At 33.4% G+C, this 13,962-nt stretch overlaps 2 protein-coding genes across 3 annotated transcripts; both read right to left on the bottom strand.

Moving 5' to 3' along the window:
• Nucleotides 1-996: 996 nt before the first annotated feature.
• LOC116842454 (phospholipase B1, membrane-associated-like) lies at nt 997-5,958 on the bottom strand. 2 transcript variants are annotated; one of them, XM_032811713.1, is made up of 8 exons: nt 5,790-5,958; nt 5,521-5,698; nt 4,055-4,159; nt 3,781-3,992; nt 3,228-3,404; nt 2,610-2,914; nt 2,257-2,435; nt 997-2,144 (listed from the first exon to the last, which is right to left on the bottom strand). In XM_032811713.1, exons 2-8 carry the CDS (start codon nt 5,654-5,656, stop codon nt 1,999-2,001), a joined length of 1,260 nt encoding a protein of 419 aa, XP_032667604.1. In that variant the 5' UTR covers nt 5,657-5,698; nt 5,790-5,958; the 3' UTR covers nt 997-1,998. The 2 variants fall into 2 exon arrangements, with proteins under 2 accessions (XP_032667604.1, XP_032667596.1); XM_032811705.1 differs by lacking the exon at nt 5,790-5,958 and having other exon boundaries at nt 5,521-5,782.
• Nucleotides 5,959-6,401: 443 nt separating this feature from the next.
• LOC116842187 (phospholipase B1, membrane-associated-like) lies at nt 6,402-11,825 on the bottom strand. The gene is made up of 7 exons (XM_032810998.1): nt 11,380-11,825; nt 10,239-10,343; nt 9,965-10,176; nt 9,420-9,596; nt 8,803-9,101; nt 8,051-8,229; nt 6,402-7,929 (listed from the first exon to the last, which is right to left on the bottom strand). Exons 1-7 carry the CDS (start codon nt 11,513-11,515, stop codon nt 7,778-7,780), a joined length of 1,260 nt encoding a protein of 419 aa, XP_032666889.1. The 5' UTR covers nt 11,516-11,825; the 3' UTR covers nt 6,402-7,777.
• Between the last annotated feature and the right edge of the window lie 2,137 nt (nt 11,826-13,962).

The raw sequence follows: 13,962 nt of genomic DNA, 5'->3' as shown, positions 1-13,962 counted from the left end.
AAAGCTCTCGAGATGTGCTATAAGAATATGCAATGAAAAATGGGGTGTTCCATTTAAAAAAATTAATGTGACCTTGACCTGACCTTCGCTACGCAACCCAAGGTCAAACTGATGTGATCAGTAAATACATCTTTTTAAACACCACAACTTTTGTCTGAAACATTTTTTTGTAAAACTTATATTTTTCCTGATATTCGGGCGTCCCGGTACTTTCCGAACACCCTGTATATGTTGCGAAAAAACTGCCTTCGCCAGGACGACTCGAACCTCCCCACTTTCCGGGCGGGACGCCTTTCTATTCGGCCACCGAGGTTTCGACAGTAATCTCGCAACACAATGTTTATAAATTCTCTAAGGTGTAAGTTGAGAGAAAGAAAGAAAAAATCGATCTCGTAAAAGATGTTATTATACGAGAGAGACATAATTATCCTCCCACTATCATATTAATATTATATAAAAAATAATATTAGTATTTAATAGCCCTAAGACATCCGTGCAGTACTCCTTATTTGCCTCTTTAATTCTTACTGTTAGTTTAATTTATTTCTTTTTCAAATTTATCTCCCTCAATCTCTCTACCGTACGTATCTATATTTCTTGTATGTGGCCCTTTATATATTAATGTCAAATAAATTTATCGAACTTTATAATGTACATTAAATTTTACATTTGGTAACATCAATTTTATTTCGTTGCCTATTAGTACGCAACCATCTCAATTGCGCAACATTCTTTGTATTGGTCAACAGGCGCCAGTAAAACGATAATAGCAGATGTTACGATAACGATATTAATTGAGAGACGGAATTTACATTTATTTGATTTAAACAAAATTAAAATAAATTTACTCATCATTCATGATGAGATATTAATGGAATATAGTAAATATATGAAGAAATAACTCTCTATGAAACTGTTATTTATAAATTAAATTAATTTTTTCATTTGTATAGTTATATAACATTTATTCATGCATATATAAATTATGTACGCCTATATACATTATATACATTTGTTGATCAATGATTTATTGGATTAATTCCGCATTATTATCATTGAGGAAACCAACTTGCACGACGCCGTAAAATTCGTTACCAAAAGAACTGAAGAACTTTCTATCATAAACGAAATGTTTTGCACTACAGTTTTACTCTTTCAGTTTATTTCAGTAAAAATATAATTGTTGCATCAAAAAGTCTTTTAAAAAATCATTCTTCGCACATTTCAAGATCCTCATTAAGTCATCCAACAGCCACTAAGTCGTCCAAGCGCTAAACTACCGCAAGATTTTCACCAATCTTGACAGATTGCGTTGACAGTGCGTTTTGCGAAGTGTTAGAGACTTAACGTTTGGCTCGTAAATTGCGAGAGATATTCACTTCATCCGCATTGTTAGGTGACAACATTAAATATAAATGAAACGGGTGAAATTCGAGTTTGTCAATGAGTTTTACTTTTACAATGAACATGAATCTTGAACATATTCAAAATACCTATTCTTTTGTATCTCTATACGATAAGTTGAAAAAGTATGTGGGTAAGAATGACAGCACTACTAGGCGGTATCATGACAAACCTCATCTTTTTTTACATTGACATTCTCTTGCATCACTTTATACAATACGTGCGTACATCTGCGGACATTAATAATACAATTATAAATCGCTGCTTTGTACAATTATTTCTTGAAAATTATACTAAATATGCAACTCGCGTATTTGAATCGATTTGCAAATTAACTATAAAGCCTTAACAGGCCCATGAGGGATTATTATTTTCTATTTGTACGGTTTTACACTACAAAGAGTGAGAAAGCGCTTTACGGCATTCCATTACACATTTCCATTATACTTAAATAATAATAGCACTCTGTTGACTACACCTAAACCATTTTGATTGATAAGCATTATAATTGATTGATCGATTATTGAATAATGCAATCTGCCCTCTTTCTCTCATCTTGAATATAAATATTCTTCAACCGTCTAACAACTAGTTTCATTGAAAATGTCTTCCCGAATTTATCAATGTTGCAAAATATGGCCTATCCGGTGTCGGACAAAGAAACTTCTCAAAGAGATTCTGCCAATATGTCGTTTTAACGCCAATCGGCTCCAACATGTTATTCCACAAACTATTTGCAACTGCAAAAGGAACAACGGTAATATATTATTTCAAAATTGAGAAAAAATAAACATTTTTTTGCATATAGTAAAATATAATTATTTTTCCATAATTCCTACATAAAAAACTTACGTTGAGCGTTAGCTTTTTGTGTAATGTGAAAACAATCGTTGCTGAAATATGTCATATCGTTATATCCATTCGAAGTAAGTGGTAAGCGCAAATCTAATGTCAGAGGTTGAGCTACGACTGCAAAATCATCTTTTTGGAATTCCGGGTAAGTAGAGATTTCTATATCCAACTCTTGCCATCTGGAATATATATATGAAAACTTTAATTGATGCATATATACCTTCCTTATCGTTGATTTTTGTGTATTTCAGAAAACAAAAATTCAATTCAATTAAATTACAGAATAATTACAGAATTACATAATTTTCAAAAAAATTTACTTTACAAAAGTATCGTTTGTGTTGCATACTGACCGTCTCATGATGTTATAATATTTTGGTAAGAAACTCTGAAATCTAAGGCCAAACAAACAAGAACATGCAACATTCGTTGTGAGATAACATTTTGGAAAACTCCTTCTTCCTATATTTTGGTTGCCAATCAAACTTTTCAGATGTACCGGCGGAATTAATGATACCAATGTCCGTGGCAGATTATCTCTCAATGTTCTCAAAACCTTAAGTAAATCTGTTTTATGTTTTTCGAGAATTGACCAAGGAGAAGAAACCCAACATATGTCGCTGCAAAAGTCGTTATGTCCAATCATAAACGAGATTAACTGTAAATCAAATTATTGTTATTACCATTTAGTTGCCAGGAATATCTATTAATCGATAATACAATCTATCTTCGAGGCACACTGCTAGATGGTGATTTATTAAGAGTGAAAATTTTTGAAAAAATGAACAAAAATTGGTAAATATATTTAATGTTATTATCGTGTTGTAAAAAGAGAGAAATCCAAAGTTCTATCAAAGAAATAGTCTGTAATTGGTTTGATTATGAAGCAGCAGCACATATAGAATCCATTATTCTAGTATGTTCCCGTTGTTTCGTTTTACAAATAAACAAAATTTACCGAATTAACGAACCTTCCAATGCTTCTTTACGTCTATTTTCGGATGGTTTTTAAGTCTCTTGACCAGCACTTCCGCCATATAAGGCATATCCTCTGACATAGCACCCAATTCGGCGACATTTAAATGCGATGCCTCATGAGTTGTCAACGAGTCTCCAGTTGCGTAGCCTATTAAATTGTGATTGAATTCCTGTATATTGAAAATTTTAGATTAACTAATTAACACATTCAATTATGTGACGTAAATAAACGTTTCCGCAAATCATGAATAACTAAATATTTGCCGACGAATACGTTATCCATGCGACGAGCTTTTAATGCACGTTGGCTGGATATGCATTTGCAATATAAAAAGGATTTATTAAATTAATACATCAAATTGTTTAAATTTATCACACGCTATTAGTACAAAGGACTAGCAAAATATCTATGACTAGCAAATATCTCTTACTTTGTCGTAAAATAATATTTTCACTAGCGTTAATAGTGCGGAAAATACGTTACATAACTAATACGTAAGGAAACCATGATTTTAGAAATAGAATGTTAATTGGTTTGATCTTAACCTTGATTATATTTGGAAGAGTTAGATACTGCCTCCATGTGCCTTGACCTCCTCCAAGTGCACCAACTCCTCTATTTTCTACGAAAATCTGTAATAAATTGTGCGCAAAAATTCCAGCCCCAGCCGTTAATGAGTCACCCATAGCGGCAATGACATCGATATCGCCTGGCCTTAATTTATGTATCGAATCCGGCACCTCTTGCGACCTTCCACCTGAAAAATTCATCAATGAAATACTAGCACATCTCGTATATATAAGAGATGAAATCTCATGCCTGTTATGTTACAAGGAAACGGGACGTTGTCAGGAACGATTTCTTGCATAGTATGTTTATTTCTCGCCATTTGAATGTCTCTCCCACCTTCTGTGCCTGTCCTACCTGCAAAATCGACAAATCACGTGAATGAATATGGCAAAAAATCGCTTGCTCTAACCTTTACACGTTTAATAATATAGCTATACGCGTATATCATTTTTCCTATCGAGATGCTTGGTGAATAAGTGGAACGAACAAAAAGTACTAGAATGATACTTGACAAAAAACGTGTTATTTATTCATTTGCGACTCAAAGTACAATTATACGATGTATATAATCGGAACACATGTAAACGTAGTCCAATGTCTTCTTATGTGCATGTTTATCTGAATTTTATTTTATTGAAGAAAGATACAAGTAAATTACGAGAGCATTTAGTAGAGAGAGAAAGAAATAGAGAGAGTGAGTGGGAAATTCTTAATAATTTCTTAAATTTATCTTTAAAATTATGTATGGGAAGTATGTGTGATGTTTTTCTTGCGTTTATATTAGTAGATGATATGACGCATTTAATAACAGCGTTACAACTTGAAAAACTAGAACAAATGCCCGTTACAATTTTTTTGAAAGTCGGTCAAAATCTTAGTACGACCTTTGCATCGGAACACGTGAACGGAACTAATGAGATGCAATAAATGAATAATACTTGATAGTAAAACATATAGTTCAGTTCGTGTATTCGATATCGCAAATTACAAATTCATTAGTACAATTCACATTATACAATTTACGAATAATTAATTTATTCAAATTGAAATTGAAATTTCTATATCAAGGAAGATTGAAGAAATTTCTGGTAAAGGTGTAGAAAAAGGGCGCCACCTCCGATCAGCCTGATCTTGACATATGTCATAGAGGTCACCCTTCTGAGTGACCTTCTGAAGATTTTAGCCGTCGCTCATTGTTTGTTAAAAAATTATGGACTGACTTAGGTTTAGGTTCAAATAAACATAATTTTCTACAAAACGTTGTATATGTTGTATATACTATATTATATTAAGCGTCAGTCATTCTTTATTAAAGTGTTCAACTTTTGTATTAATGTGACAACAGAAAACACAAAAATTAAACACTTTAATAAAGAATGACTGACGCTTAATGTAACGATAGGTTGGGTTAGGTTAGTTTTAAGGGAGTGTGCGGGGGACGTAGCCTCCCGCTAGTTGTTCGATATCGCACTTATCTTTCGATATTGCTCGTTAACGGGACACAGTATCGAAAAATTGTAATATATTTTTCGGACTTCTTTCATCAATAATTTTTTAACAAACAATGAGCGACGGCTAAAATCTTCAGAAGGTCACTCAGAAGGGTGACCTCTATGACATATGTCAAGATCAGGCTGATCTGAGGTGGCGCCCTTTTTCTACACCTTTACCAAATTTCTTGTTTTTGTATGTTTCACCTCATTAATTATACATACCGAAGATGTCGAAAATCCAATTTCGAATATTACGTAGCTTCATTACATTAATGGGCGAGTCGAGTTCAGTTCTTTGGGTCGACCCTTCCGTACACAAGCACAACAGGATCCAATAGAACTGCCACCGCTTCCACATCGTTCCCTTCAACGAGGTAGAGAGAATCACACCGAAATTTAACTGAAGTTGAAACACGAAGCTTTAATCCTGAAGATGTACATTACCGTCCGAGAACGAGATAATCAATGTTACTTTGCGAAAATCAATTTACCAGGTAGACTTGGATACACTGACGACCTTGTTCCGGTCACTTTGACGTTCAGCCAAGATACCTGCCACGTGCCGACGTAATAATGCAAGAAGAATGAAACGTCATTCTCGCTGTATGATAAAAGTTGTTGAGAAAATGCGTTAGAGAAACTTATTGTATATGCTCGTAATCTTCGATCTCGACTGAGATACTTTTAATCGAGTTGGAGTTACCTAGCTATATATGTAGCTATATACCTAGCTATTCGCGCTATTGTCTAACCTAGCGCTATTGAATTTGTATTTAACACATATGAACATATAGTGTTCTGCTAGGAAATGCAGTGTGCATATGAAGAGAAGGAGGAGCTGTATCCTGGTACGCTGCTGCAATCCGATTAAAATCTGCCGATCATTCGTATACCATTGCAAAATTGACTTCCTACCGTATGACCGAATATACATACCTCCTCCGATATTAGATTTCAATATTTTGCATTTGTTTGATGTGAGTACTTATTAGTTTCTATTTAATCACTTAACAAAACTATTAAGTCGTAATAGAATAATAAATAAATCTGTATGTAGTAAGCAAAAAGAGATAAATTTTATATACATTTTTATTATTCATGTACATTTTTAATATCTGATAGGGAGAGATCAAGAATATATAATATGTGTCAAAATACGTCATGTATTTGACACAACAGTGACGTCGCGGCGATAAGAACCATTCATTTCCGTTATACAATAGAATTGTGTCCTTTCGCTTAACTTAATCATAAACACAAAACGATTTATTTTCATACGCTCCTACGTTACATCATGTTAATTATCACTTCTGATTATATTTTTGACTTTGATGGTCTATTTATACTTTCCAGCAGATTATTCATCGTAATATATCGTTAATGCAATGTGTGAATGCACTATTCTTGTCATAAACTTATTTAAATTACTTCTTTCGCAGACTTTTCTTTCTCAATCGATCGTATCTGTATTTTTTGTATGTTGCTCTTTATATATTAATGTCAAATGATTTTACAGAATTTTGTATCGTGCATTAAACATACTTGATAGCACTGATTTTATAGTAACGTGCAGTTATCTCAACACCGTCAATATTCTTTCATTTCTCAGACGCTGATAAGGTTACAACAGCAAATAACAATCGACACTGATATTAATCAATATGGAAGATTTGCATTATTAAAATATAATTTAAGCGAAATTAAAATAAACAATTAATGTTATATTTTATTTAATATTATGTTTTACGCTTGTAAATATCTAGTAAACGCATCTCGTGATGTAAGAGTTTAAAGATGCTTTTTAAATGTGATTATTTGTGTACAAACGATATCATTGCGTCATTAAACAGGCATTAAGTAGTCCAAGTACTGAACTATTGCCCGATTTTTTATGACAAATCATGATCATGATCTTTTTGGAGCGTATTAAAAGCTTGGCGATTTGCTCATAAATTGTACGTGAGGAGGTAAATCCGCTTCACTGCCATTACCAAATAACAGCACTAAACATAAATCAAGCGGATGGACCTCCAACTTACCGATAAATCTCACTTTTATAACGAATATGTTCAAGATACCTTCGCATTCTTTCGTAACCCTATATGATAGTTCAGGAAGTAATAGCGACGACGCTAAGAAGCGACGTTATGACAAATCGTTTCTTACATTGATATATCCGCTTACATTTATACATACGTCTCCTCATATTTATTACAAATTGCCAATTTGTAAAATTACATTTTGGAGATTGTACGAAATATACCACTCACGTATCTGTCCCAATTCGTAAATTAACTATAAAGGGCCGTGACATTATTTTTAATCTCGCGGTCCTCTGTTATAATTGACAGCGTCAATTGCACTTAAATAATTATGGCACTCTTGTTATAAGCCGTATTATCGCATTACAATTGATTGATTGATTACTCAGTAACGCAATCGATATTCTTTCATCAAGTTTTCTTCAAATGGACAACAACTAGTTTCTCTGAAAATTTTTTCCCGAATTTTTCAATGTTGCAAAATATGGTCTTTCCGGTGTCGGACAATGAAACTTTTCAAAGAGGTTCTGCCAATTTGTCGTTTTAGCGCCACTCGGCTCCAACATATTATTCCATACACCATTTGCAACTGTAAAAGTCAAAGAAATATTGGTAACGTATTCTTTCACAAAACTGAGTTAAACATTTTCTCTTAGTAAAATATAGTTAAACCAATTTTCTATATTTCCTAGATGAAAAATCGAATTTACATCGAGCATTAGCTTTTTGTGTGAGGTGAAAACAATCGTGGCTGAAGTATGTCATATCAGCATATCCATCCGAAGCAGATGGTATCTTCAAATCCAACGTAATAGGTTGTGTTACAACTGCAAAATCATCTCTTTGGAATTCGGGATAAGTAGAGATTTCTATATCCAACTCTTGCCATCTGAAATATATATACATAACTTTTTAATACATATCTTTTGCTGTCAATAATGTTTTTGTGCTTCAGAAAATATAAAAAATTCATAAATTGTAGAATCCAAAATCTTTTGAAAGAACACACAAAAGATATGATGTTATTTTCAGCGAAATTCTCTAAAATATAGCATTAGGAGGATTCTTCTAAAACCAAAAGGAAAATACTCTATCACCCGAAAGAAAAAAGCGCTAGTTGTATACTACTATTTCTTGCAATCGCATATTCCAAGTAACAACTCTTACCGAAAGAGTATTCCTCTTTTAACGAAATAAATCGGAAATCAGTTAGATAGTATGCTGTTATCCTTTTGAATCAAGAGGATTGTATTTATTTGAAGCAGAAAGTTCTCTTATTAGGAGCAATTTCTGTTAAGAACAAAATTTATACTGCAGAGCACGAAATGTAAAGGACGTAATTTCTGTAAAATTAAGAATATTATACTATTAACCTTTTGGTTTTATATGTAAAAAAATCCTCCCAAAAATAAATTTTTAAAAAGATTTACTTAATAGTATCGTTTCTTAATTGTATACTGACCGTCTCATGATGTTATAATATTCTGGTAAAGAACTCTGAAATCTAAGACCAAATATGCAAGAACATTCAAAATCCGTTGTGAGGTAACATTTTAAAGACTGTCTACCCTTACGGCTGTCAATCAAGGTTTTCATATGTGGTGGCGGAATCAACGATACCAATGTTCGCGGCAAATTATCTCTCAATGTTCTCAAAACCTTAAGCAAATCTGTTTTATGTTTTTCGAGAATTGACCAAGGCGAAGGAACCCAACATATATTGCTGCAAAAGTCGTTACATCCGATCATCAATGAGATTAACTGTAAATCAAATTACTGTTATTACCATTTAATTGCCAAGAACACTTTATTAGTCGATAATTCGATATGTTTGATGTGTATACTGTGAGATGACATTGTGAGTAAAAAATTTTTAGAGATACGAGTTATATAAATGGACAATTGCATTTAATAATATATATTGCTGCATAGAAAAGAAAGTAAAAATCCAAGGCCTGTAAAAGAAATAGTACGCAACTATTTCGATCATGAAGCAACAATACATGCAATTTATTATTTCACGTTCCTGTTGCTCCAATTTACAATCATAATTATCTAAGTCTATCGAATGTAACAAACCTTCCAATGCTTCTTCACATCTATTTTCGTGTTATTTTTAATTCTCTTGACCAATATTTCCGCCATATAAGGCATGTCTGCAGACATAGCACCGCTTTCAGCGACATTTAACTGCGATGCCTCATGAGTCGTCAACGAATCTTCCATTGCATAGCCTATTAAATTGGGATTGAATTCCTGCATATTGAAGATATTATGTCACCTAACTAGCATATTAAACATACGTAGGTAAACGTTTAGTCATGATTGACAAAATATTTGTCGATAAATAGGGTTGCACGGCAAGCTTCTAATTCGGTGGCACCTTGACTGAAGATACGTTCACGATAAAGAAAATTAAGTTAAATATATCAAATTATCTAAATCGTCATGCGCTTATCACGCTACATTACTCCAGAGGAGTAACCCATTAACGGGTTAATGTCGTAAAATTACGTTTTCGTAAAATTATATTTACGATTACGTTAATAGAGTAAGAAATGTAAATAAAATACGTGAGAAAACCACGATTCTAAAGATAGAATGTTGACTGATTTTATCTGAACCTTGATAATATTTGGAAGCGTCATATATTGCCTCCATGTGCGTTGGCCTCCACCAAGCGCAGCAACTCCTCTATTTTCTATGATAACTTGAAGTAGATTGTTCGCGAAAATCCCAGCTCCAGCCGTTAAAGAGTCACCCATCGCGGCAATGACATCAATATCGCCCGGCCTTAAATTATGTACCGAATCCGGTACCATTTGCGATCTACCACCTGAAAAATTTATCGCCGAAATATTTGTATATCTTGCATTTACGAAAAATCAAATCTTATACCTGTTACGTTACAAGGAAAGGAGACATGATCGAGAACAATTTCCTGCGTAGTCTGTGCATTTCTTGCTGTTTGAATATTTTTCCCACCTTCTACTCCTGTCTTACCTGCAAAATCAATAGGTCACATATTATAATGTGCTGCAAGGAAAGGCAGTGAGTGATTTGAATAGTTGAAACGTTTCGTTATCGTTATAGAACTCGTTTTAATTCGAGAATATGAGTCAAGTGCAACGGTTGCATTAAGCAGAAATAAATAAAAGAACGTATGAGAAAAAAATTCGATTATAAAGGGTAAGATGGGACAAATGTGTATTATGCGTGGAGTATTATGTTTAATCTCGAGACGTTTCTGAGAAATTTTCCGTATCGATATAGCGCGATTGCACTTGTGAGTACATTAACTAACATTTATGCATAATAGTCTCGAAAAAAGAGATCATTTTCAAACCATTTGAATCGTCCGTTCAAACCATTTGAACCATGGTCGTCATAAATGTGATAAATACAGCAAAAAAATGATGGAAGAAGATAGATATAAGAAATCACGAGAAAATTTAGTAAAAAGAATGTGAGTGAAAATTTAAATAATTTTTCATATTTTTTAAAAATTGTATACAAAGTCTGGTTTAATGTTTTTCTAGCGTTTATATTAATAGCTAATGTGATGTATTTAATAGCAACATTATGACTGGAAAAACTAGATACCCGTTAGTTCTGTTCAACCCTAAGAATTCCTCGAAAGTTAGGATCGATTTTTCCAAACTTTTGATAAGTTAACTAACAATTAGATTATATGTCCGCCTTTGTGTTTTCTTCAAATTAGACAAAGACAGATATCTGATTTAACTATTAGTTAGCTTATCAAGAAATTGTAACAATTGGCTTTTGATGCTTGTATTAAAATGTTTGGTAAATAAGCGAATCTAACAAGATGCGGTCGATAAATAATGAAAAAACACGCAATTTATACAGAGCTGAACGCAAGTAATTTGAACGCGGAAATTACAAGATTAATGTTACTACTTACATAATATAAATTACGAGTAACTATTTTTGAGAAATATTTGAAATTACTTTGTCAAGAAGAATCGAAGAAAATGGTCCTTGTGTTTTCATATGCCTCATCTCGTTGATTACATACCGAAAGTGTCGAAAGTCCAATTACGCAAAACACGTAACATCATCACATTAAAGGGCGAGTCGAGAGTAGTTCTCTGAGTTGACACCTCCGCGCACAAGTATAATAGGATGCAACAGAGTTGCCACCGTTTCCACATCGTTCTCTTGCATAAACAGACGAGACCGGAAGAACCACTTCGAAGAGCACCCAACCGAACTTGAAATACTCGCGTATGAAGATGTACCTTGTCGCTCGAGATCGAGATGACCAATGCTCCTTCGCGAAACTCAACTTACAAAGAAGACTCGGATACAACTATGACCTTGGTCAGCTTGTCCGACGACTCCGACGATCGACCAAGGTAGCCGTAATGTACCGCCGCGACCATGCCAGAACGATGAACCTTAAACCTCGCCAGCGGATAAAAATCATGGGGAAAACGCGTCGGAAGAACTTGTTACTCGTAGTCCTCGATCTCGGTTTTATACACTTTTGGCCGAATCATATATATAACGTAGCTCTATCGAATCACTGTCCGACCGCTATCAGATTTGCATTCAACATACGTTTCCTTGTTCTGTTCAAGTAGTATGGCATTGCTCCAGGAAATGCCCGCTCGTGCATGTGAAATGAATGATCAGCTGTATCTCTGTACGCTGCTGCAATTCATTAAAAATATATTGATCATTTGCATATCATTGCAAAATTATCTTTCAATAGTACAAGATCGAGTATGACTTCTCCGATATTAGATTTAAATATTTTACAGTGTCTTGTGATCGTTTGTTGATATCTACTTAATCACTTGCCAAATCCGTTGAATTATAATGAAACTATTAAAAATCCAGTATGTTGTGAGCAATAAAGCAAGTAAAAAAGAAAAATTTCTCCTTTTTTTTATTATTCATGTATATTTTTATTAATTATTATTAATGTACATTTTTAATATCTACCGAGGGGATCAGAATACATTCAGTAATACGTGTCAAACATCATAACAATGCATATTATAACAATGACATTACGGCGATAATTCGTTTCCTTATATAAGAGAGTTATGTTTTACCATTTCTGCTTGGCTTAACTTGATCATAAACACGAAACAATTTATTTTCATACGCACGTACGTGCGCGTTGCATCGAAGAAGTGCATCGTATGCGTCACGAAATTCTTCTTTTTCTGTTCCAACTTCACAAAATATTTTTGGGAGAATCGAACCACAATTCAGGATATTATGCGAGCGATGAATAATTTTAAATCTCTACATTTTCTTAATTGTATTAAAATAAATCTATGAATAATTAAACGCTAAACAAATCGTAAAGTATTCTCGATAACGTGACCTTTAGAAATTGTAAAAACCTTGAATTGAAACTGAGTGGATCGAGTTCCTCCTTTCGATGTAGAAAAAAGAAAGATCGTTCAAGGTGATAGCGTCATTCCCCGAGATATCCACTTCTTCGAATGCCTATGCGGTACAATCGGCAATTACATGACTGTATGTACTTTTCTGACCATTAAACTTAAAATTCCGCATCGTTACAATCGAAAAATTAACTTGACGCCGTATAGTTTGTTATTAAAACAACAAGAAACTTTCCAGTCGTAATGAAATATATTGCACTATGGTCTATCTATAATTTGTGACACTAACGATCGTTAAATCACTAAACAATCACACAAACACTAAACTACCATCCGATTTTTTCTAACAGATTGTACTCTTTTCAAAATGTTAAAATCTCGGCGATTTGCACATAAATTGCTTGTGGAAATTGATTCACTTCAATGGCATTATCAGATTGCACTAAACATAAATGAAACGAATTAAGGAGAGGCACTTTAGAGCTTATCGATTCATTTTTAGAACTGATATATCCAAGATATCTCCGCGATCTTTTATATATCTATACGGTAGTTGAGGAAGTACGCGAGAAAGAGCAACGGAGCTACGCGCAAAGCGGTGTTACCACAAACGGCATCGCCTCTTACATTGATATCCATTTGTATCACTTTACACTTGTGCCTCATATATTTACAATACAGTTACAAATCGCTACAAAATTATCTCTTGGAAATTATAAAATATATTAATTACAAATATATCACTGGCGTCTGTGACACAAGTCACAAATTGGCTGTATAGGCCTTGACATACCAATAAGATTATCATTTTCTATTCGTATTTTTCTATAAAGAATGAAGAAATACATTATGGTGCTTCGATTGTACTTAAACAGTTATGGCATTCTGTTTGTAGACCGTATTATCGCATTCCAAATTGATTTATCGATTACTAGAGATGTGCAAACTATTCGAATTCGAATCAAGTGAAGTTCGATTCGATTCAAATTCGAATCCTTATGATTTGAATTTGAATAATTCGAAAGTTTTGAATCGAAAATGTTCGAATAGAAATGGCGCACATTAGTATTAACGAAGTACTATTAAAGACATTTAGCTTTACGGGAATTAACATGACTTGAAAAGTTTGCTACAGATTAAGTTTGCTAAGATTTTATATATATATATATCTTACCTTAAAATAAATTGATATCACATGATCAATATTATCTCTCTCATACTGGAGTCACTATTTTCAT

This window comes from Odontomachus brunneus, unplaced genomic scaffold (genome assembly GCF_010583005.1).
Source record: "Odontomachus brunneus isolate Ranch 3 - 2012 unplaced genomic scaffold, Obru_v1 Obru_scaffold_002, whole genome shotgun sequence".
Taxonomy (NCBI): Eukaryota; Metazoa; Arthropoda; class Insecta; order Hymenoptera; family Formicidae; genus Odontomachus; species Odontomachus brunneus.
This window is presented reverse-complemented; position numbering and strand designations above follow the sequence as displayed.

What these genes read in the sequence shown, in the direction of transcription:
- LOC116842454 (XM_032811713.1), bottom strand. Translation starts at nt 5,656, where the DNA reads ATGTGGAAGCGGTGGCAGTTCTATTGGATCCTGTTGTGCTTGTGTACG. An exon ending in TTGGATTTTCGACATCTTCG is followed by an intron (nt 4,160 to 5,520) that starts GTATGTATAATT and finishes TCGATTTTGCAG; the next exon opens with GTAGGACAGGCACAGAAGGT. An exon ending in ACAAAAAGCTAACGCTCAAC is followed by an intron (nt 2,145 to 2,256) that starts GTAAGTTTTTTA and finishes TTCCTTTTGCAG; the next exon opens with TTGCAAATAGTTTGTGGAAT.
- LOC116842187 (XM_032810998.1), bottom strand. Translation starts at nt 11,515, where the DNA reads ATGTGGAAACGGTGGCAACTCTGTTGCATCCTATTATACTTGTGCGCG. An exon ending in CTTTCCTTGTAACGTAACAG is followed by an intron (nt 10,177 to 10,238) that starts GTATAAGATTTG and finishes TAAATTTTTCAG; the next exon opens with GTGGTAGATCGCAAATGGTA. An exon ending in TATTATAACATCATGAGACG is followed by an intron (nt 8,230 to 8,802) that starts GTCAGTATACAA and finishes TATATATTTCAG; the next exon opens with ATGGCAAGAGTTGGATATAG.